Source organism: Oncorhynchus tshawytscha, unplaced genomic scaffold (genome assembly GCF_018296145.1).
Source record: "Oncorhynchus tshawytscha isolate Ot180627B unplaced genomic scaffold, Otsh_v2.0 Un_scaffold_3920_pilon_pilon, whole genome shotgun sequence".
Classification (NCBI taxonomy): domain Eukaryota; kingdom Metazoa; phylum Chordata; class Actinopteri; order Salmoniformes; family Salmonidae; genus Oncorhynchus; species Oncorhynchus tshawytscha.
This window is the reverse complement of record NW_024609812.1, coordinates 87,501-106,147: the sequence shown is the minus strand read 5'-3', so window position 1 is coordinate 106,147 and position 18,647 is coordinate 87,501. Positions and strand designations below refer to the sequence as shown.

At 45.4% G+C, this 18,647-nt stretch overlaps 1 protein-coding gene across 1 annotated transcript in view; it reads right to left on the bottom strand.

Annotated features, from left to right (window-relative positions):
* exoc4 (exocyst complex component 4) overlaps positions 1-18,647 on the bottom strand; it is a gene marked incomplete at its 5' end in the record, with an annotated part of 136,601 nt that overhangs the window by 35,465 nt on the left and 82,489 nt on the right. The window contains 1 exon segment of the mRNA XM_042318636.1: positions 16,512-16,690. Coding sequence (XP_042174570.1) covers positions 16,512-16,690 — 179 coding nt within the window.

The window sequence follows — 18,647 nt, the reverse complement described above, 5'->3', positions numbered from 1 at the left end:
TGGAGACATTAAAACTAGGTTTTCAACCACTCCACAAATTTCTTGTTAACAAACTACAGTTTTGGCAAGGTGGTTAGGACATCTACTTTGTGCATGACAGGTAATTTTCCCAACAGTTGTTTACAGACAGATTATTTCACTTATAACTCACTGTATCACAATTCCAGTGGGTCAGACGTTTACATACACTAAGTTGACTGTACCTTTAAACAGCTTGGAAAATTCCAGTAAATGAAGTCATGGCTTTAGAAGCTTCTGATAGACTAATTGACATAATTTGAGTCAATTGGAGGTGTTCCTGTGGATTTATTTCAAGGCCTACCTTCAAACTCAGTGCCTCTTTAATTGACATCAGGGGAAAATCAAAAGAAATCAGACCTCAGAAAAAAAATTGTAGACCTCAACTAGTCTGGTTCATCCTTGGGAGCAATTCAAACCACGTTAATCAGTACAAACAATAGTACGCAAATATAAACACCATGGGACCAGCATTCATACCGCTCAGGAAGGAGCAAGGAAGAAGCCAATGCTCCAAAACCGCCATAAAACATCCAGACTACGGTTTGCAACTGCATATGAGGACAAAGATCGTACTTTTTGAAAAAATGTCCTCTGGCCATAATGACCATTGTTATGTTTGGAAGAAAAAGGGAGAGCCTTGCAAGCCGAAGAACACCATCCCAACCGTGAAGCACGGGGGTGGCAGCATCATGTTGTGGGGGTGCTTTGCTGTAGGAGGGACTGGTGCACTTCACAAAATAGATGGCATCATGAGGATGGAAAATTCTGTGGATATATTGTCAGGAAGTTAAAGCTTGGTCGCAAATGGGTCTTCCAAATGGACAATGACCCCCAAGCATACTTCCAAAGTTGTGGCAAAATGGCTTAAGGACAACAAAGTCAAGGTATTGGAGTGGCTATCACAAAGCCCTGACCTCAATCTTATAGAACATTTGTGGGCAGAAATGAAAAAAATGTGTGAACAAGGAGGCCTACAAACCTGTATCTTGCGTGGAGCCCCAGATCGAGGGAGATTATCAGTGGTATTGTTTGTCTTCCAATTCCTAATAATTGCTCCCACAGTTGATTTCTTCAAACCAAGCTGCTTACCTATTGCAGATTCAGTCTTCCCAGCCTGGTGCAGGTCTACAATTTTGTTTCTGGTGTCCTTTGACAGCTCTTTGGTCTTGGCCATAGTGGAGTTTGGAGTGTGACTGTTTGAGGTTGTGGACAGGTGTCTTTTATACTGATAACAAGTTCAAACAGGTGCCATTAATACAGGTAACGAGGGGAGGACAGAGGATCCTCTAAAAGAAGAAGTTACAGGTCTGTGAGAGCCAGAAATCTTGCTTGTTTGTAGGTGACCAAATACTTATTTTCCACCATAATTTGCAAATAAATTCATTAAAAATCCTACAATGTGATTTTCTGGATTTTTTTTCTCATTTTGTCTGTCATAGTTGAAGTGTACCTCTCTCACCTTTTTAAGTGGGAGGACTTGCACAATTGGTGGCTGACTAAATACTTTTTTGCCCCACTGTATATACCCCCCCCCTTTATTTAACCAGGTAGGCTAGTTGAGAACAAGTTCTCATTTACAACTGCGACCTGGCCAAGATAAAAGCAAAGCAGTTCGACATACAACAACACAGAGTTACACATGGAATAAACAAACATACAGTCAATAATACAGTAGAAAAAAATCTATATACAGTGTGTGCAAATGAGGTCGGATAAGGGAGGTAAAGCAATAAATAGTTATCACAATCATATAACTCATGCTACTGCAAAAGGGTTCTAGCAGGAAACAGATGGCCAGAATATAGAGCGAGGAAAGCCAGGAGAGGGACAAGTATTTTACTTAATGGTCAATCAGTAAAAGATTTCTACAATAAATAGTATTAACAGTCAGTGATTGATTTGGTCAAACAAGGCAAGGGCAGACTTGTGGGAAGAAGGAGGTACATACTGTCAGACACCCCACTGAGGAAGAAGGAACTACATACTGTCAGACACTCCACCATAACTAGAAGGAACTACATACTGTCAGACACCCCACTGAGGAAGAAGGAACTACATACTGTCAGACACTCCACCATAACTAGAAGGAACTACATACTGTCAGACACCCCACTGAGGAAGAAGGAACTACATACTGTCAGACACTCCACCATAACTAGAAGGAACTACATACTGTCAGACACCCCACTGAGGAAGAAGGAACTACATACTGTCAGACACTCCACCATAACTAGAAGGAACTACATACTGTCAGACACTCCACTGAGGAAGAAGGAACTACATACTGTCAGACACTCCACCATAACTAGAAGGAACTACATACTGTCAGACACTCCACCATAACTAGAAGGAACTACATACTGTCAGACACCCCACTGAGGAAGAAGGAACTACATACTGTCAGACACCCCACTGAGGAAGAAGGAACTACATACTGTCAGACACCCCACTGAGGAAGAAGGAACTACATACTGTCAGACACCCCACTGAGGAAGAAGGAACTACATACTGTCAGACACCCCACTGAGGAAGAAGGAACTACACACTGTCAGACACTCCACCATAACTAGAAGGAACTACATACTGTCAGACACCCCACTGAGGAAGAAGGAACTACACACTGTCAGACACTCCACCATAACTAGAAGGAACTACATACTGTCAGACACCCCACTGAGGAAGAAGGAACTACATACTGTCAGACACTCCACCATAACTAGAAGGAACTACATACTGTCAGACACCCCACTGAGGAAGAAGGAACTACATACTGTCAGACACTCCACCATAACTAGAAGGAACTACATACTGTCAGACACCCCACTGAGGAAGAAGGAACTACATACTGTCAGACACCCCACTGAGGAAGAAGGAGGTACATACTGTCAGACACCCCACTGAGGAAGAAGGAGGTACATACTGTCAGACACCCCACTGAGGAAGAAGGAACTACACACTGTCAGACACTCCACCATAACTAGAAGGAACTACATACTGTCAGACACCCCACTGAGGAAGAAGGAACTACATACTGTCAGACACTCCACCATAACTAGAAGGAACTACATAGTGTCAGACACCCCACTGAGGAAGAAGGAACTACATACTGTCAGACACCCACCATAACTAGAAGGAACTACATACTGTCAGACACCCCACTGAGGAAGAAGGAACTACAAGGACACTCCACCATAACTACACATACTGTCAGACACCCCACTGAGGAAGAAGGAACTACACACTGTCAGACACCCCACTGAGGAAGAAGGAACTACACACTGTCAGACACCCTAGAAGGAACTACATACTGTCAGACTGAGGAAGAAGGAACTACATACTGTCAGACACTCCACCATAACTAGAAGGAACTACACACTGTCAGACACCCCACTGAGGAAGAAGGAGGTACATACTGTCAGACACCCCACTGAGGAAGAAGGAGGTACATACTGTCAGACACCCCACTGAGGAAGAAGGAACTACACACTGTCAGACACCCCACCATAACTAGAAGGAACTACATACCAGACACCCCACTGAGGAAGAAGGAACTACATACTGTCAGACACTCCACCATAACTAGAAGGAACTACATACTGTCAGACACCCCACTGAGGAAGAAGGAACTACATACTGTCAGACACCCCACTGAGGAAGAAGGAACTACACACTGTCAGACACTCCTCCATAACTAGAAGGAACTACATACTGTCAGACACTCCACCATAACTAGAAGGAACTACATACTGTCAGACACTCCACTGAGGAAGAAGGAACTACATACTGTCAGACACCCCACTGAGGAAGAAGGAACTACATACTGTCAGACACCCCACTGAGGAAGAAGGAACTACATACTGTCAGACACCCCACTGAGGAAGAAGGAACTACATACTGTCAGACACCCCACTGAGGAAGAAGGAGGTACATACTGTCAGACACCCCACTGAGGAAGAAGGAGGTACATACTGTCAGACACCCCACTGAGGAAGAAGGAACTACATACTGTCAGACACTCCTCCATAACTAGAAGGAAATACATACTGTCAGACACCCCACCATAACTAGAAGGAACTACATACTGTCAGACACCCCACTGAGGAAGAAGGAACTACATACTGTCAGACACCCACTGAGGAAGAAGGAACTACACACTGTCAGACACCCCACCATAACTAGAAGGAACTACACACTGTCAGACACCCCACCATAACTAGAAGGAACTACATACTGTCAGACACCCCACTGAGGAAGAAGGAACTACATACTGTCAGACACTCCACCATAACTAGAAGGAACTACATACTGTCAGACACCCCACTGAGGAAGAAGGAACTACATACTGTCAGACACCCCACTGAGGAAGAAGGAGGTACGAGAAGGAAGAGAATCACCAACAACACCAATGTGGAGGACATAAGCTGTAACTAGAAGGAAGAGAATCACCAACAACATCAATGTGGAGGACATAAGCTGTAACTAGAAGGAAGAGAATCACCAACAACACCAATGTGGAGGACATAAGCTGTAACTAGAAGGAAGAGAATCACCAACAACACCAATGTGGAGGACATAAGCTGTAACTAGAAGGAAGAGAATCACCAACAACACCAATGTGGAGGACATAAGCTGTAACTAGAAGGAAGAGAATCACCAACAACACCAATGTGGAGGACATAATCTGCTTCTCTGCAGGTCAGCCTTTTCAATCTGTTTGTCTGAAGAGCGGACCAATTGAAGTTAAAGTCTACAGAAAAGAATGATGACAAAAAGAGAGCAAACTTTGACTTGAGTAACTAACTTTCATGTACAATACTTGTCTCAGTCACTATCTGGCCTCACCTGTAAACCTGTTGTCTGCCAGGTGATGTCAACATCCTATTCTCTCTCCGTCCTCAGGTGGTATCAACTAGGCTTGGATGATATAACGTTGATACCATATACCGGGGTATACGGCATGACAACACACATCCTTTTACCTCAGAATCACGTGGCTGATTTAACCATCAATAGACCAATACAGTAGCCAACACTATGTCACCCTTTAAACAGGAGGTGGGACAAATAGTCTGTTCATGTGGTGTCTGAGTTATTGGAAATACGAGACTTCCACTGGGAAGTTTCACTTGAACGGCCCTCCAAGTTGTAATTACAAGTCGGAAAGTCTGAGAAAATGACAATGCTACATATCAACACACGTGATATGTATCATTGTTGATACGTAGCTAGTTTGACTATATTGTCCATGTTTGCAACCTAGCTAACTTTATTATTAGAAACTTAGCTCATATAGCTCATATAGCTAGCTAAAATGTCATTGGTTGAAGAATTGTTCCAACTGGGATGTTTCCCACGAGCACATGAATGGTAACTAAACAAACACATCACACAGGCTCTTTAAAGGGGCAATCAGCAGTTGCTACATCCATCCTCTGGTTCCAAGTAGACCAAAGGTCCCAAGTAGACCAAAGGTTCCAAACAGACCAATTGTTCCAAGTAGACCAAAGGTTCCAAACAGACCAATTGTTCCAAGTAGACCAAAGGTTCCAAACAGACCAAAGGTTCCAAACAGACCAAAGGTTCCAAACAGACCAAAGGTTCCAAACAGACCAAAGGTTCCAAACAGACCAATTGTTCCAAGTAGACCAAAGGTTCCAAACAGACCAAAGGTTCCAAACAGACCAATTGTTCCAAGTAGACCAAAGGTTCCAAACAGACCAAAGGTTCCAAACAGACCAATTGTTCCAAGTAGACAAAAGGTTCCAAACAGACCAATTGTTCCAAGTAGACCAAAGGTTCCAAACAGACCAAAGGTTCCAAACAGACCAATTGTTCCAAGTAGACCAAAGGTTCCAAACAGACCAAAGGTTCCAAACAGACCAAAGGTTCCAAACAGACCAATTGTTCCAAGTAGACAAAAGGTTCCAAACAGACCAATTGTTCCAAGTAGACCAAAGGTTCCAAACAGACCAATTGTTCCAAGTAGACCAAAGGTTCCAAACAGACCAATTGTTCCAAGTAGACCAAAGGTTCCAAACAGACCAAAGGTTGCATGTTTGAATCCGGCGATAGAAAGTAGTTGTTGATATTTTTTGTTTTCAGCCTAACCCAAACCTTAACCCTTACCTTAACCATTCAGAGTTCATGTCTAACCTTCAGAATCTGGAGTTGATGCCTAAACTTAACCCTAAATATTTTCACATTTCAGGTGTAGAACAACATCGAATTCTGATGTGAGACTGTGATAGCTTGTTTATGTGCCATGGCTTGTGTATGTTGTGTGTAAATGCCTGTGTGTGTTAGTGTTAAAGTAACTGCATTGTGTGTTTCCTCCAGTGCATTTCACATAATGTCTTTGGCAGCTCTGGGGAGGAAGGCCTAACAGCAGGAGGTCTCACCAGGGGAACACAGTACGCCTCTCAGCCTGTCACACTTTGATGATGCGATCAAGACTCCACGGCATGGGGCCACCAATTTAGAGGCATGAACAGAGGAACTTGGGCTCCTTCTGACTGACAGCCTTCCATACCTCCCATCTATGTCAACTTTCCCCATCTAATCTCTTTGGATTCAGGGTCTCTCTGCGTGCCTCTGCCTCGCTCTCTGCGTGCCTCGCTCTCTGCGTGCCTCGCTCTCTGCGTGCCTCGCTCTCTGCGTGCCTCGCTCTCTGCGTGCCTCGCTCTCTGCGTGCCTCGCTCTCTGCGTGCCTCGCTCTCTGCGTGCCTCGCTCTCTGCGTGCCTCGCTCTCTGCGTGCCTCGCTCTCTGCGTGCCTCGCTCTCTGCCTCCGCCGGTCTCTCTCTCCGCCGGTCTCTCTCTCCGCCGGTCTCTCTGTCTCTCTCTCCTAGTATGTGGGGTCTTTGTAAATATATATGTGTGTTTTTGTTTATGCGTGTTTGTGTGAGTGTGTAGTGTGTAATGTGTTATGTGTGTAGTGTGTGTACTGTATAGTGTGTAGTGTGTGTACTGTATAGTGTGTAGTGTGTGTACTGTATAGTGTGTAGTGTGTGTACTGTATAGTGTGTAGTGTGTGTACTGCATAGTGTGTAGTGCTTATCCAATTATTTTCCAATCCCATCTAAGGGAGGCGTCTGTTCCTTGCCATCTGCAGGAGATGAGGGTGGCACACATTAAGGGAGAGACGGGGGGCAGATCAATGGCACACACACACGCAGACACACAGTATAAATACTCTAGTGCTCTGGCTGGTCAATGACAGGAAAGCTAACAGAGAACAAAGAGAGAGAACATGAAAGAAACAACTATGAGTTGATGCCTCCTGTCTGAACCAGTTCAATGTGGTGCAGAACTTTCCATTGACTCATCAGTCTGCTCTTTCCAGACCTCCAGCAGAGGGGAAGAAGAGAAAGAAGAAGAGAGGGAGGGTCTATCCTGGAGGGGTGGAGTGAAGTCATGAATGATGCATAGGGACTGGTGTTAATTATTCTGTGTGTGGAACAGGACAGACATCTGCACTAGGATAGAGAGAGAGAGGTGGGGTGGGTGGAGAGAGGAGAAAGATTGGGGAGAAGGATGGAAGGAGGGGAGAGAGAGAGAAGGATGGAAGGAGTGTGGGATGAAGGTAGAGAAAGAGAGAGAGAGAGAGAGAGAGAGAGAGAGAGAGAGAGAGAGAGAGAAAGAGAGAGCGAGAGAGAGAGCAAGAGAGAGAGAGAGAAGAGAAGAGAGAGAGAGAAGAGAGAGAGAGAGAGAGAGAGAGAGAGAGAAGAGAAAGAGAGAGAGAGGGAAAGAGAATGATAAGAGAGATGGGATGTGTCTATTGTTATGTATGCCTGAGAGACGGCCTGGAAGTATGTGAGAGATAAAGACTAGACATGCATGTGTAAAACAGAAAGGTAAACGTATTCAAGGTATCAAGGGAACCATTAGAGATGTACAGGCTTGTATTGTGTGTTGGAGAAAGAAAGTAGAACACTGATTATGCTAATACTTCCTACTGCTAGAGGGAGCAGCCCACCACTTGCTCAGGTCAAGGTTAAAAACATTTAAAAAATATCCTCTCTCCCCCCTCATCCTCTCTCCCCCCGTCTCTACCTAACAGGCAAAACCCCCCCCCTAACTCCAAAATCCTGCCAATGCTGCAAAAAGAACATGCGGTCAAAGAACAACTCTCCCCCAGGACAGCATGGTTCTATAGTACCTCATTACAGAGAGTAGAGCAGGAGAGCACAGCTACAGTTAGATGTGTCCTAAACGGCACCCCATTCCCTATATAGTGCACTCCTTTTGACCAGGGCCCATAGGGATCAGGTCAAGAGTAGTCCACTATGTGGTGCCGGGGTAACCAACCCCGTTCCTGGAGTGTCACAGCTACAGCAGGATGTTCCAACTAGGCTTCATACCTGACCAACTGAGATAATTGATCGGTTCAGTGATTGCCTAAATTATACACACCTGCTCTTCCAGGCCGGTTAAATCAAGAACATGAACTGTCTGCAGTTCTCCAGGACCAGGGTTGACTTCCCCTGATGTAGGGAGTAGGGTGCTATCTACCCCTGATGTAGGGAGTAGGGTACTATCTACCTCTGATGTAGGGAGTAGGGTACTATCTACCCCTGATGTAGGGAGTAGGGTACTATCTACCCCTGATGTAGGGAGTAGGGTGCTATCTACCCCTGATGTAGGGAGTAGGGTGCTATCTACCCCTGATGTAGGGAGTAGGGTACTATCTGATGTAGGGAGTAGGGTGCTATCTACCCCTGATGTAGGGAGTAGGGTACTATCTACCCCTGATGTAGGGAGTAGGGTGCTATCTACCCCTGATGTAGGGAGTAGGGTGCTATCTACCCCTGATGTAGGGAGTAGGGTACTATCTACCCCTGATGTAGGGAGTAGGGTGCTATCTACCCCTGATGTAGGGAGTAGGGTGCTATCTACCCCTGATGTAGGGAGTAGGGTGCTATCTACCCCTGATGTAGGGAGTAGGGTACTATCTACCCCTGATGTAGGGAGTAGGGTACTATCTACCCCTGATGTAGGGAGTAGGGTGCTATCTACCCCTGATGTAGGGAGTAGGGTACTATCTACCCCTGATGTAGGGAGTAGGGTACTATCTACCCCTGATGTAGGGAGTAGGGTACTATCTACCCCTGATGTAGGGAGTAGGGTACTATCTACCCCTGATGTAGGGAGTAGGGTACTATCTTCCCCTGATGTAGGGAGTACGGTACTATCTTCCCCTGATGTAGGGTGCTATCTACCCCTGATGTAGGGAGTGGGGTACTATCTACCCCTGATGTAGGGAGTAGGGTACTATCTTCCCCTGATGTAGGGAGTACGGTACTATCTACCCCTGATGTAGGGAGTAGGGTACTATCTACCCCTGATGTAGGGAGTAGGGTACTATCTACCCCTGATGTAGGGAGTAGGGTACTATCTACCCCTGATGTAGGGAGTAGGGTACTATCTACCCCTGATGTAGGGATCTACCCCTGATGTAGTAGGGTGCTATCTACCCCTGATGTAGGGAGTAGGGTGCTATCTACCCCTGATGTAGGGAGTAGGGTGCTATCTACCCCTGATGTAGGGAGTAGGGTGCTATCTACCCCTGATGTAGGGAGTAGGGTACTATCTACCCCTGATGTAGGGAGTAGGGTACTATCTACCCCTGATGTAGGGAGTAGGGTACTATCTACCCCTGATGTAGGATGTAGGGAGTAGGGTACTATCTACCCCTGATGTAGGGAGTAGGGTACTATCTACCCCTGATGTAGGGAGTAGGGTGCTATCTACCCCTGATGTAGGGAGTAGGGTACTATCTACCCTGATGTAGGGAGTAGGGTACTATCTACCCCTGATGTAGGGAGTAGGGTACTATCTACCCCTGATGTAGGGAGTATCTACCCCTGATGTACTATCTGATGTAGGGAGTAGGGTGCTATCTTCCCTGATGTAGGGATGTAGGGTACTATCTACCCCTGATGTAGGGAGTAGGGTACTATCTTCCCCTGATGTAGGGAGTAGGGTACTATCTACCCCTGATGTACTATCTACCCCTGATGTAGGGAGTAGGATGTAGGGAGTAGGGTACTATCTCCCCTGATGTAGGGAGTAGGGTACTATCTACCCCTGATGTAGGGAGTAGGGTACTATCTACCCCTGATGTAGGGAGTAGGGTGCTATCTACCCCTGATGTAGGGAGTAGGGTACTATCTACCCCTGATGTAGGGAGTAGGGTACTATCTACCCCTGATGTAGGGAGTAGGGTACTATCTTCCCCTGATGGTACTATCTTCCCCTGATGTAGGGAGTAGGATGTAGGGAGTAGGGTACTATCTACCCCTGATGTAGGGAGTAGGGTACTATCTTCCCCTGATGTAGGGAGTAGGGTACTATCTACCCCTGATGTAGATAGGGTACTATCTACCCCTGATGTAGGGAGTACAGACTATCTACCCCTGATGTAGGGAGTACAGATGTAGGGAGTACTATCTACCCCTGATGAGGGAGATAGGGATACTATCTTCCCCTGATGTAGGAGTAGGGTACTACTACCCAGACAGATAGCTAGACAGACCCCTGAGATAGCTAGACAGACAGACAGACAGACTGACACATAGCTAGACAGACTGACAGATAGCTAGACAGACTGACAGATAGCTAGACAGACTGACAGATAGCTAGACAGACAGACATGACAGCCAGACAGATAGCTCGACAGACAGACAGATAGCTTGCTGACAGACAGACAGATAGCTAGACAGACTGACAGATAGCTAGACAGACTGACAGATAGCTAGACAGACTGACAGATAGCTAGACAGACTGACAGATAGCTAGACAGACTGACAGATAGCTAGACAGACTGACAGATAGCTAGACAGACAGACAGATAGCTAGACAGACAGACAGATAGCTAGACAGACAGACATGACAGCCAGACAGATAGCTAGACAGACAAACAGACAGATAGCTAGACAGACAGACAGAGACAGATAGCTAGACAGACAAACAGACAGATAGCTAGACAGACAGACATGACAGCCAGACAGATAGCTAGACAGACAAACAGACAGATAGCTAGACAGACAGACATGACAGCCAGACAGATAGCTAGACAGACAAACAGACAGATAGCTAGACAGACAGACAGGTAGCTAGACAGACAGACATGACAGCCAGACAGATAGCTAGACAGACATGCCCACAGATCCAGTTTTAGAAACATACACACACAGCTGTTCCCAGCAGAAAGCGGCCATCACATTGGCAGGTGCCCTCAGTGTGTGTGTGTTGTGTGTGTGCATTGTGTGTGGTGTGTGTTGTATGTGTGTCAGCTCAGGTAAATATTGTCTGAGAGGATTAGGCGTCCAGAGCGGCACCCAGATGGGCGATAAGACCCTCGCCCCTGCCACCCTCACGGCCAATCACCATTGGAGAACACACACACACACTGGATGACCGCTGTCTCTCTGTCATATCAAACACACACACACCATGCACACATGATTGTTTAATCAAATTAAGATTAAATTAAGATCCAGCAGCGTCTTGACAGAGACCGTGTGTATTTATCATGCTAATCTTCTCCCTGCCTTATCCCTGTGTCTCTCTGTGTGTGTGTGTGTGTTTTACAGATGCAGCCCAGCCACAGACATGTGATTATAGGAAATGTCCATCTTAGACTGATTTCTCTGGGTCGATCTACCTCCTGCATACGAGGCTGGGCATTATCCTAGCATTGTCCTTTTACATTATTTATTTTATCTTTATTTAACTTGGCAAGTCAGTTAAGAACAAATTCTTATTTACAATGACGGCCTACCCCGGCCAAACCCAGACAACACTGGACCAATTGGGCGCCACCCTATCTGACTCCCAATCACGGTCAGTTGTGATACAGCCTGGAATCGAACCGGGGTCTGTAGTGACGCCTCTAGCACTGAGATGCAGTGCCTTAGACCGTAGCGCCACTCCTTTGGGGGAGCCGGCCCGACTGAAAGACTCCTTCATCTAGCGAGGCCATCACGCCGCGGAGAGAGAGAAGAAAACGTGTACGAGTCGAGGAAGACAAGAGAAAGAAAATGACTTGTCCATACCTGACTACCTCTGTAATATGAAATCCAATTTAGGGAAGAAGGGGGAAACGGAGAGATAAGAAGGGAGGTATTTCCTCCCCTCCTCCGTGTCGCGCCGAGCCCCATCAACCAAGGCAAACACTAAATAATGAACAATACTGTGGCTGTCCCGCCACGATAAAACACACTCCATTAATGCCACTCGGCAGAATGAATGATAATTATGCCACGTTCGCCGCCCGTTCTCTTATTGAATTCTTATCTGAGCTGCCGAGGAGGAAGGAACAGCGCTCCGACTGTCTCCTCTTCCACCCCCCTAAAAAAACAATAGAAAGAAAATCCCTCATTTAAGTCGTTCAGAAAGGGGAAGTTCACAGAGGAAATAGGAACTTTTATAGGTGTAAAATGAAGGAGGTGACATGGGATGCAACAGGGAAGAACTCAGTGACTTTCATGCTCTGGAACAGGTGATCACAACACTGAGCTTTAGATGGGCTTTCTACGTGTGTGTCCTTTCTACGTGTGTGTGTGTGTGTGTGTGTGTGTGTGTGTGTGTGTGTGTGCCTGCGTGTTCTGAACCCTTCTGGGTGTGGTCTGAGCATCACCATCAAGGTTGTGTTTACATATTGAAGGATCGCACAATTAGAATGATATTCTATCTGTATGGGCACACCACCATAAGAGTTGGAGATCAGAAACACCACCATAAGAGTTGGAGATCAGAAACACCACCATAAGAGTTGGAGATCAGAAACACCACCATAAGAGTTGGAGATCAGAAACACCACCATAAGAGTTGGAGATCAGAAACATCCTCAGCCTGCTGATGACAATGGAACACACACACACATTTTCACTGATAAATGAGGTCTCTGAAACACTTTGACACCATAAGAGTTGGAGATCAGAAACACCACCATCTAAGAGTTGGAGATCACTCAGACAAACTCTTAATGACAGAGAGGAAAACTACTGCTGTGTGTGTGTGTGTGCGTGAGTGTGTGTCAGAGAATAAATAACTACAGCTACAATCATGACTGTTAAGGTGTCAGACTACAGTGTGTGTACATAAACATACCATAGGGAGAGGATGGTATACTACAGACAAACATACTATAGGGAGAGGATGTGTATACTACAGTGTGTGTAGATATACATTTTGTGTGTACATAAGAGGATGTGATACTAAATACATACCATAGGGAGGGATGTGTATACTCAGTGTAAATACAGTAGGGAGTAAATACTACAGTGTGTGTACATATACACCACCATAGGGAGAGGATGTGTATACTACAGTGTGTGTAATATACATACCATAGGGAGAGGATTGTATACTACAGTGTGTGTACATATACATACCATAGGGTTGGAGTGTACATAAACACCACCATAGGGAGAGGATGTGTTAGATCAGTAAACACCACCATAGGGAGTTGGAGATCAGTGTGTGTAAACACATACCATAAGGAGAGGAGATCAGTGTGTGTAATATACATACCATAGGGAGAGGATGTGTATACAGACAATACATACCATAAGAGGATTGTAGACTCAGAAACACCACCATAAGAGGATGGATATACAGTGTGTGTACATACACCACCATAGGGAGAGTTGTGTAGATACAGTGTGTGTAAACACATACCATAAGAGTTGTGTATCAGTGTGTGTAAATACATACCATAAGAGGATTGGATACTCAGTGTGTGTAAACACCACCATAAGAGTTGGAGATCAGTGTGTGTAAACATACTCAGGGAGAGGATGTGATGACAATGGTGTACATATACATACTATACGGAGAGGATGTGTATACTACAGTGTGTGTACATATACATACCATAGGGAGAGGATGTGTAACTGATACAGTGTGTGTACATATACATACTATAGGGAGAGGATGTGTATACTACAGTGTGTGTGGGAGAGGATGTGTTTGACAGTTCTGTACAAACAAACCACACACTTCAGTGTGTACATTAGAGTGTGTATAACAGTGTGTTTGTTTCTGGAGGGAGAGGATGTGTATACTACAGTGTGTGTACCTACATACCATAGGGAGAGGATGTGTAATTCACTAGACAAACTGTGTGTACAGGGAGAGGATGTGTATACTACAGTGTGTGTACATATACATACTATAGGGAGAGGATGTGTATACTACAGTGTGTGTACATATACATACCATAGGGAGAGGATGTGTATACTACAGTGTGTGTACATATACATACTATAGGGAGAGGATGTGTATACTACAGTGTGTGTACATATACATACTATAGGAGAGGATGTGTATACTACAGTGTGTGTACATATACATACCATAGGGAGAGGATGTGTATACTACAGTGTGTGTACATATACATACTATAGGGAGGATGGTATGTGTGTGTATACTACCAGTGTGTGTGTGTACATATACATACCATAGGGAGAGGATGTGTATACTACAGTGTGTGTACATATACATACCATAGGGAGAGGATGTGTATGTGTACATATACATACCATAGGGAGAGGATGTGTATACTACAGTGTGTGTACATATACATACTATAGGGAGAGGATGTGTATACTACAGTGTGTGTACATATACATACCATAGGGAGAGGATGTGTATACTACAGTGTGTGTACATATACATACCATAGGGAGAGGATGTGTATACTACAGTGTGTGTACATATACATACCATAGGGAGAGGATGTGTATACTACAGTGTGTGTACATATACATACTATAGGGAGAGGATGTGTATACTACAGTGTGTGTACATATACATACTATAGGGAGAGGATGTGTATACTACAGTGTGTGTACATATACATACCATAGGGAGAGGATGTGTATACTACAGTGTGTGTACATATACATACCATAGGGAGAGGATGTGTATACTACAGTGTGTGTACATATACATACCATAGGGAGAGGATGTGTATACTACAGTGTGTGTACATATACATACTATAGGGAGAGGATGTGTATACTACAGTGTGTGTACATATACATACTATAGGGAGAGGATGTGTATACTACAGTGTGTGTACATATACATACCATAGGGAGAGGATGTGTATACTACAGTGTGTGTACATATACATACCATAGGGAGAGGATGTGTATACTACAGTGTGTGTACATATACATACCATAGGGAGAGGATGTGTATACTACAGTGTGTGTACATATACATACCATAGGGAGAGGATGTGTATACTACAGTGTGTGTACATATACATACCATAGGGAGAGGATGTGTATACTACAGTGTGTGTACATATACATACCATAGGGAGAGGATGTGTATACTACAGTGTGTGTACATATACATACCATAGGGAGAGGATGTGTATACTACAGTGTGTGTACATATACATACTATAGGGAGAGGATGTGTATACTACAGTGTGTGTACATATACATACCATAGGGAGAGGATGTGTATACTACAGTGTGTGTACATATACATACTATAGGGAGAGGATGTGTATACTACAGTGTGTGTACATATACATACCATAGGGAGAGGATGTGTATACTACAGTGTGTGTACATACATACCATAGGGAGAGGATGTGTATACTATGTGTGTACATATACATACCATAGGGAGAGGATGTGTATACTACAGTGTGTGTACATATACATACCATAGGGAGAGGATGTGTATACTACTATAGGGAGTGTGTGTACATATACATACCATAGGGAGAGGATGTGTATACTACAGTGTGTGTACATATACATACCATAGGGAGAGGATGTGTATACTACAGTGTGTGTACATATACATACCATAGGGAGAGGATGTGTATACTACAGTGTGTGTACATATACATACTATAGGGAGAGGATGTGTATACTACAGTGTGTGTACATATACATACCATAGGGAGAGGATGTGTATACTACAGTGTGTGTACATATACATACCATAGGGAGAGGATGTGTATACTACAGTGTGTGTACATATACATACCATAGGGAGAGGATGTGTATACTACAGTGTGTGTACATATACATACTATAGGGAGAGGATGTGTATACTACAGTGTGTGTACATATACATACTATAGGGAGAGGATGTGTATACTACAGTGTGTGTACATATACATACCATAGGGAGAGGATGTGTATACTACAGTGTGTGTACATATACATACTATAGGGAGAGGATGTGTATACTACAGTGTGTGTACATATACATACCATAGGGAGAGGATGTGTATACTAGTGGCAGTACGTAGAACAAAACATTACACAGTCCATGTTAGCATTATGGAACCTCCTTGTGTTGTATACTGTTCTTTCATTGGCTGTGTGGGACAGGTGTTGAACAAGCAGCCTTTCAGTCCACACACACACACACACCCCACCAACCCTGCATGAATGGAAGCCATAAGGTGTGTATGTATGTATGCTTGCCTCTGCGCGTGTGCGTGTATACTCACTGGCAGTGTGGGGCAGGTTGATGAAGAAGCCTTTGAGTCTGGAGGCCAGCCACTCCATGCTCTCCTGCAGGTTGGCCAGGGCCTTCAGGTCGCTCACGTCACGCAGGATCTCGTTCTGCGGGATCAGCTTGTCACCCAGGTTACCCGTCAGCACCTCTGACTCCTTGGCAAACGCCGCCCTGGATCGGTGGGAATGGAGGAGGAGAGAGGAAATGGAGGAGGAGAGAGGAGATGGAGGAGGAGAGAGGAAATGGAGGAGGAGAGAGGAGATGGAGGAGGAGAGAGGAGATGGAGGAGGAGAGAGGAAATGGAGGAGGAGAGAGGAGATGGAGGAGGAGAGAGGAAATGGAGGAGGAGAGAGGAAATGGAGGAGGAGAGAGGAGATGGAGGAGGAGAGAAGAGATGGAGGAGGAGAGAAATGGAGGAGGAGAGAGGAAATGGAGGAGGAGAGAAGAGATGGAGGAGGAGAGAGGAAATGGAGGAGGAGAGAGGAAATGGAGGAGGAGAGAGGAAATGGAGGAGGAGAGAGGAAATGGAGGAGGAGAGAGGAGATGGAGGAGGAGAGAAGAGATGGAGGAGGAGAGAGGAAATGGAGGAGGAGAGAGATGGAGATGGAGAGGAAATGGAGGAGAGAGGAAATGGAGGAGGAGAGAGGAGATGGAGGAGGAGAGAGGAGATGGAGGAGGAGAGAGAGGAGAGGAGGAGGAGAGAGGAGATGGAGGAGGAGAGAGGAAATGGAGGAGGAGAGAGGAAATGGAGGAGGAGAGAGGAAATGGAGGAGGAGAGAGGAAATGGAGGAGGAGGAGGAGGAGATGGAGGAGGAGAGAGGAGATGGAGGAGGAGAGAGGAATGGAGGAGGAGAGAGAGATGGAGAGGAGAGAGGAAATGGAGGAGGAGAGAGGAGATGGAGGAGGAGAGAGGAGATGGAGGAGGAGAGAGGAGATGGAGGATGGAGGAGGAGAGAGAGATGGAGGAGGAGAGAGGAGATGGAGGAGGAGAGAGGAGATGGAGGAGGAGAGAGGAGATGGAGAGAGGAGATGGAGGAGGAGAGAGGAGATGGAGGAGGAGAGAGGAGATGGAGGAGGAGAGAGGAGATGGAGGAGGAGAGAAGAAATGGAGGAGGAGAGAGGAGATGGAGGAGGAGAGAGGAAATGGAGGAGGAGAGAGGAGATGGAGGAGGGAGGAGGAGGAGGAGAGAGGAGATGGAGGAGGAGAGAGAAATGGAGGAGGAGAGAGAGATGGAGGAGAGAAGAGATGGAGGAGGAGAGAAGAGATGGAGGAGGAGAGAGGAAATGGAGGAGGAAAGAGGAGAAGGAGGAGGAGAGAAGAAATGGAGGAGGAGAGAAGAGATGGAGGAGGAGAGAGGAGATGAGGAGGAGAGAGGAAATGGAGGAGGAGAGGAGATGGAGGAGTAGAGAAGAAATGGAGGAGGAGAGAGGAAATGGAGGAGGAGAGAGGAAACAAAAAAAGTTGTATTAGACAAAATCAGTCAATGTGACTAGACAGGTTCTAGACAGGACAGGTTCTAGACAGGTTCTAGACAGGTTCTAAAATGGTCATGAGAGTAGTTAGAACTAACTGCCTGATATTCAAACAAGGGTTATCCTGGTCCCAGATCTGTTTGAACTAACTGCCTGATCTTCAAACAAGGGTAAGCCTGGTCCCAGATCTGTTTGAACTAACTGCCTGATATTCAAACAAGGGTTATCCTGGTCCCAGATCTGTTTGAACTAACTGCCTGATCTTCAAACAAGGGTTATCCTGGTCCCAGATCTGTTTGAACTAACTGCCTGATATTCAAACAAGGGTTATCCTGGTCCCAGATCTGTTTGAACTAACTGCCTGATCTTCAAACAAGGGTTATCCTGGTCCCAGATCTGTTTGAACTAACTGCCTGATCTTCAAACAAGGGTTATCCTGGTCCCAGCTCTGTTTGAACTAACTGCCTGATATTCAAACAAGGGTTAGCCTGGTCCCAGATCTGTTTGAACTAACTGCCTGGTCTTCAAACAAGGGTTAGCCTGGTAGAGTAGAGAGAGAAGGGTTTCTCTTGTGGATATAGGAGATGGGAAGCTCTGGGACCAGGGTAGAGAGAGAAGGGTTTCTCTTGTGGATATAGGAGATGGGAAGCTCTGG